The sequence below is a fragment of the Spizellomyces punctatus genome, assembly GCF_000182565.1.
Source record: "Spizellomyces punctatus DAOM BR117 chromosome Unknown supercont1.6, whole genome shotgun sequence".
NCBI classification, from domain to species: Eukaryota; Fungi; Chytridiomycota; class Chytridiomycetes; order Spizellomycetales; family Spizellomycetaceae; genus Spizellomyces; species Spizellomyces punctatus.
The window spans coordinates 126,684-133,342 of NW_015971542.1; the positions used below are offsets into that span (position 1 = coordinate 126,684).

At 45.9% G+C, this 6,659-nt stretch overlaps 2 protein-coding genes across 2 annotated transcripts; one reads left to right on the forward strand and one right to left on the reverse strand.

Moving 5' to 3' along the window:
• Positions 1-1,853: 1,853 nt before the first annotated feature.
• On the forward strand, positions 1,854-4,119 carry SPPG_03741 (uncharacterized protein; the record flags this gene model as incomplete). Its single annotated transcript, XM_016751991.1, has 2 exons — positions 1,854-3,924; positions 3,991-4,119. The coding sequence occupies one exon, from the start codon at positions 1,854-1,856 to the stop codon at positions 2,697-2,699; it is 846 nt and encodes a 281-aa protein (XP_016608653.1). The 3' UTR covers positions 2,700-3,924; positions 3,991-4,119.
• Positions 4,120-5,252: 1,133 nt separating this feature from the next.
• SPPG_03742 (uncharacterized protein) lies at positions 5,253-6,039 on the reverse strand (the record flags this gene model as incomplete). Its single annotated transcript, XM_016751992.1, has 2 exons — positions 5,253-5,329; positions 5,385-6,039. 2 exons carry the CDS (start codon positions 6,037-6,039, stop codon positions 5,253-5,255), a joined length of 732 nt encoding a protein of 243 aa, XP_016608654.1.
• Between the last annotated feature and the right edge of the window lie 620 nt (positions 6,040-6,659).

The following is a 6,659-nucleotide window of genomic DNA, read 5'->3' on the forward strand; positions in this document are numbered from 1 at the left end:
CCCCCCCCCCCCCCCCCCCCCCTATCGTCATGCGGTCAACATTCCTGATACTTCTTGTAAACTAACCGGGCTGAACCACCTAACGATTTGTGCCTTCCGATTGGGACAACTCACATGCATGAAGCATGAATGTTTTACTTTTTTTTCCGGTTTTGCTCGAAATCTCTGCAGGCAGGTTGTTATTTGACAGCCTATTACTTGGCGAGTCAGGCGAACGTCCACATTGCGCATGGCTTGACCCCTTTTTTCTTTTTGCTGAGTCGGCCGACAGCATGGTACCATTGGTCATAATGTTTGTTTAATGATAATCATTCTCATGTCTAAGGCGTGATGGAACATTGTCATCTGGTGAGGCAGGATGAGGAACGATACCAGAGTGAGCCCACCGTGCGTGCAATGCACTTGAACAAAAGACCTGAAAAATAATAACACAAAACGCAAATACAGAAGATGCGGAAGTTATATTCCGTGGATGCACTTCTCTATATCCTATATTATGTGTATGCCCCGGTCAAAAGTCTTTTATTTTCACCACATGTAGCCAGGATTTTTAAACCACTTTGAGATCAAACATGGGAAATTGCCACATATAACTGCCCAATGTGTACACCTACATACTTGACTTTTGTTGATTATATATAGCAGAGATATAGGGAAAGAAAGGCAGCGGGCCAGGGTATTTGCGATGTGTGTATGGTGGCATCCTGATTCAACACGCTCACCGTCGTGTCAGTCCTGCATTTAGTCACGTGAGTACTTGCTGTCAACGAGTGCATCATAGTGTGGAGGCGATTGAAAATGGCACTAGGACCCGTTATTATCCGGATGAATCCGGTTAATCATATCGCATAATCAGAACCCCCCTCTATCGCTCAGATTGGTGTGGCATGTATTGTAATGTTTTTTTTTAAACTGCGGTGAGGCGCATGCCAGAGGTCTATAGAAGGGGGGCCTTTTCCCTCTTTCCTCTTTACCCATCCTTGACTCGAAGCATCTGTGCAGCGCTCATTGCGACCCACATTGCAACCTCATAGCGACTCACACAACCTCATCGCGACTCGGCCAACCATGAGAACGCCGATGTGGTGGTGTCGAGGACCTTGACCGCCCGACAGCAACCATGACCAGAACCAGTGGCAACCAATCGGATCTGATAACAAAACCTACTATTATGCTGCCACATTAGTTGAGCTTGGCTGGTATGTATCGATGGCATTTCTTGCATTTCTTGTCATTGGGTCATCTTCTGACATGCAGTTTTTTTCTCTAGTCTCCAAGCCTTGTCACTGAACATCCTCCACCTTGCGAGTCTCCCCAATGTTGCGAAGACTCTGGCTTCAATGCCATCAAGAGTTCTGGATCAAGGCCTAGTAGGGACCGCATGTGGTGGTGGGCAGTTATCCGGTTAGAACCAACCGTTACGTATTGCGTGTATAATTGCGTAGTAGTAGCTTAGTTAGCTTTTCCGAACCGGTTGTCGCCGGTTTATTCCCTGGTGTAGTAGCTAGTGCCATTTTCTGTCACCTCTACACTAAGATACAAGTACTCAAGCAAAACAAACTCGCATTTACTCAGATCAACAAATGTGTTTCATATGGAACCGTTTCAAATTCCATAATGGATGTCTAATGTCGGAATGTTCTATCTGTTCGAGAAACTGCACCTTGGAGAGCTAGTATGTTACTCGGATGATGATGATGAAATTGAAAGAGCTTTCTCTGAGATTGCTTAGTTTCTCCACATCGAGCGGAACTTTCTAATGCTACGTCATGGCCTAAACCAGCAGGTGCATGCGTGGTTATGGCAACCGGTAATTTGTATCCGCTGGGTGAGCTTCTAAACCTGGCGAGACAATGGACATAGCCGAGGTTCGGGACAAGGTATTTGGGTACCTTTCTTATGTAGAACTCAAGCGCCTAGCTACGACTTGCAGAACATGGAAGACCTCCTCTGATTACGCTGCTGAAAAATTGCAGTGCATCCTTTCTTTTGAAGGACGCAAAGCATTGACTCTGTATCTGTCCCGCACAAACTACAATGAGGGAGGCGAATGGAAACATTACATTCCGCAAACCCCTGTAAAGGTAGATTGGAACTTTTTGTCAGTGCACATCAAGTTTCCCAATGGACGGGAGATCACTGGCATCAAGTTTCCCAATGGGCGGGAGATCACTGGACCGAAATTCGAGATCCTTCGGACTTATCCGTATGTCAGCCTGCGCATGGGCGGTGAAGAAGTCGGTAACATATCTGTCATTTTGGAAGACAGCTTTCGCTTGCGCTGGAAAAGATGGAACATGCACGACCTAACTATCGCGGCCCCTGGTAAAGCATTCTACTCGCCCGAATTGACAGCTGTTTACGACGAATGCCCAAAAGACGGCAAGACCATGGATGTTCTCATCAGTCCGGGAGACAACCGGTACATCAATCTCCTCGCTAGTGGATCGATGGAGGTGATGGACAGGCTTTCCAGTTACCATAATTTGTTGAATTTGGTCAGCCACTTGGAGCTCATGAAAGCCTCGGACGATGCCATTCGGCGCCGGAAGACGCAAGCAGTAGAAGACCTCATGAGGCCTAATGATCGCTTGGGTGCCGCGATACGTCGATACTTGCAGTGTGACGTTGGAAGTGCAGTAGATGTCTATGATACGTTGTCTAAATGGAGGACTTCGGGATTAAACACCATGAATTGAACAAATGCGTGTAGTCATGGTAACGATTACCACATCATTGAGCTGCTGTTGAGTTAGTGGTTCAGCTGTAAGTCATGGTAACGATTACCACGGCATTGAGCTGCAGTTGAGTTGTTCTGTTGATTTGTCAAAAAAACCCAAGTTGCTCAAATTACTAGACAAGTATCCCGACAAACCATTGGTTCTCCTTGAGTAGGCATCCCCGTGTCACCACGGAATACGTCGGATGCAACAAGGAATTTTCAAAGTAACCCGATACTGGTCACTTGAAACTGGTCTGGACGTTTGTGCAGGAGTGAACAAAGAGTGTCGAAATCACCATCAACCGCGTCGATGGTGCGCAAAGAAATCTTCCTCGTTTGTGGCGGATAGTAAGAGCGTCTGTAGTGAGATTGTTTACCATTGATCTCGTCTATTTCAAATTCTGCAGTAGGATACTTTTGCTTCAACTGAGCATAGGTTCCTCTGAACCCAAAGTCTGTGAAGAATTGGTGCATTCTATCCATTTTAGTTGACGTCGTCTGAACGCAAGCTAATCGACCTTTTCAGGGTACAACAAGATATTGTTGATGAAAATTCCTGCCACACTAGGTGTCCCATTTTGAATGTAACAAATGTACTTTTTTTCGACACAGAGAACAGGAATCATGTGTTATATACTTGTTTCCATCTTGAACTTTATTGTGGACGTGATTGTAAATATAGCCACTTTGATTGTGGAAATTGTCACGTTCCCCTTTCGGTTGCTTGCCGACTGCTTTGCCCGGTGCAGGAACGACCACGAGAACACGTCGATGGGGCTGGAATTGGAGAAGACGCAACTACTTTGGATCGAGAAAGGTGAGAAGTACGAAAATTTAGACTGAGATGACACTAAGCGCCGCTTTCATGGAACTGAGGAATGAGACGCCATTGCTCTTATCCATTTGGGCCAGATACGTCGTACCAGCCAAGATACTTGAACGTGGCAATACATTTCGAATGTCATTCACAGCATCATAGAACAAAGGATATTGTGCGCCAAGTAGTTCTACCATGGCTGGTAATCTATTGATGACAAGCGGGGTATTCCGTACCATGCATTCAAGGACCGTATTCACTGCCGTTGTTGCATCAAACAAGTTCAAGAACACAATGTTCTGGGTCAACAGCTTGTCATAGTCAGCATCCTGCAGAGTCGGTATGATAACGACACTCTGGTCAATGCCTTCCAAGATACCCAAACGTATGTAGATCACACACTAAAAGTTTTTCGGTGAACTTTTGGCGAACTTTTGACTTTTTTGCTTAGTGTTGGTAATGACAATGACCAGTCAAAATGCGTGTAATACAAATAATGGATTTCATGGGGGTTGAGATCGTCTTTCAATGCAGTCAGATTTGATTTCCTTTGTCGCTCAATCGGAATATTTGAAGCAGGATAATGGAAATGACACATACAAAGGATGAATTGTCAAGTTCTCAGCTCCAGGCGATTTGTGATCTGGAAATGACATTTTTAGTACAACAGAATGGGCCGAAAGGGTTACTTCGACAAAGGTAAAAAGAACTTTTCAAACGTTTTTAAAAGTTTCTCCAGATGGACCAAATTATAGTACACAGGACAAAAACACTGCAACTACGTCTTGCGACAGGAGGCGAAGTTAATGCGCCACCCCTAAGCCACTAAGCCTTTTTTTTAACTAACTAAGCTAAGTAAGTAATCACGGTCTTGTGTAGATGGGGAGTTCATGATGCTGAACAATATTCAGGGTGTTCTGAAGAATGAGGTGTACAGCGGCTATGTTCCTGAAACCAAAAAATACCAACGATTACAGGTTGACCGACGAAATCAAAATTTCTTTTCTCCTACCGCTCGTAAAACTTGTCACGACCACCGTGAGCTTCGGTATTTGAACAAGCGCTCACCCTCCACACCTCTCGACCTTCTTCCACTTCGTGTCGCTTCACCTTTTTATGGCATGTTGGACACACTTGGCTGGAGTTAAATTCGCGCCAGTAAGAAAGCTCAGCCTCACCCATCGATCGAGGTGGTTGCGGACGCCCCTTCTGAGGAGTTTTTCGAAACGCCCTTGGGGCTCGTCGCGCTGCCCGGCATGTTGTGGTGGAAATCACCGTCGCCCCAAATAACGACAAGATCGTTCATTGGAACTCCAGCAGGAAAGAAGCGGCGTAAGAATTCTCCCTCGGCTCTCTTAATACAGATGTGTCGGTCTAGTCTGAGTCGGCGTACTTTTCTCAGGCCCGTGAACTTCAGTCGCTTCGCCAATGTTCGATAGGTAAAGGCAACAAGTTGAGCATACTCAGCGGCACTGCAACGTCGGCTATAGTTTTGAGCATCCTTGTAAATTGACTTGATACCATATCGAGGATCTGCTTGCCATTTCTTACGCCACAACTCCCGTTTCCGCTCTCCTGTAATCTCCCGCCGATATCTTCTGCTGAAGAGCGCGAAGTGTCCATAGCTACTTCGTTTAGGCTTTTGACAACTCGCTTGTGGCCAGAACTGACCCCTTTCTTGCTTGCGTCTGCCACGCCACCTTGCATTTCGCTTTATACGTCTTTTCCTTCCTCGCGGTTTCGACTTCCTTTGTACCCAGCGTCTTTGCTTTCGGAAGCGATGGTGCTGACTACGATTCAGATAATAGGGTTGGTATTGAACTTGTCCATCCACGAGGTGCGAACCGATTTGGTAATAGCCAGCAGCAATGATAGGATCTTTGTTCGTATCCACCGAGATGATCACTTTGTTCAGTAGGTTTTCTGGGCGAACTTTTGAAAGCTCTGATAGCGTGGACGGGCGGATTCCAGAAACTTGATTGACAGATTCCCATTGTTCATAAGCTTTCCGGCGCGTACGATTCATGGTATTCACCAGCACCCCTGCACAGACACCGTCCGTCAAAATCATGTAGTGGAAGCTCCGGTCAGTATAGGCCCGCTCTGGATCAGGGACTACCTTTCCCACATCGAAGACGCTGCTCCAGACCTTTCGCCAGTGTTCTTGACCTTTTCCCCTCGTCCCCACCAGTCCACCAAGGCCCAGACTATCCAGCGTGATCGGTTGCCATGCGTCGCCAAATTCAGGGAGCAGAGGAAAGTCGTCAACGAGGCGACCACCTCGGTAGTCCGTCTTTGCGAGATCCTTTTGCTCATCCATGCTCTTCCCCTTCAATAGCTCGCGCCAACTGTCCCTCTCCTGCTCAAAGCGCTTACGAATCCGGTAGAGAAGATCAAAGTATTGCCCCCAATGCTCGTAAATGTCCTTTTCTTTGAGCGATATGCCTAGAAGAAAATCTCTTTTCGCCTCCTCAAAAGCTTCGGTGCTGACGGTTAACATCTTGCGCACGGATGCCTTTTGGACGTAGTGTTCTTTAGCGAATTTGCCCAGCGAAGGCAAGGAAACGTTTTGTTGTCTAATCGAATGTCTAATATATATCGACATTCCTATTATATATGTATATACATTGATATTTGTATATGTGTGTGCAGATTCTTTGCAATTCTGCCAATTACTGACTGCATTTTTCCTACCATACTCACCTTGATCCATAGTGCTGTTGTCGTCGCCGTCATCAGATTCTTTCACTCTCCTCCTCCTCCACAGCCGCGCTCTTGCGCCATAGTGTGCTGCAGAGAATATATCAACTTTTAATCGGAATAATTCGATTTACCTTTCACTCTGATGGCGTGCAAACTTGCCCCCATATTTTGATAATCTTTTCCACCTTTTGAACCTTGATCTATGAACGCAATGGAGCAAAGTTACATCGGAATGACTGTAAAAGCAGCAATGTATTGGAAATGCAAATCATGGACAAGGATCTTGCAATTTGAGTGCACCGCAACGAATTTGCAGATGCATACTAGACCTCCCTCATTACCAATAGCAGCAATGGTAAATTCAAGACAACTATTGCGCGCAAGCTTTACCTATTTTCTTTGTCAACAAACCTTGTC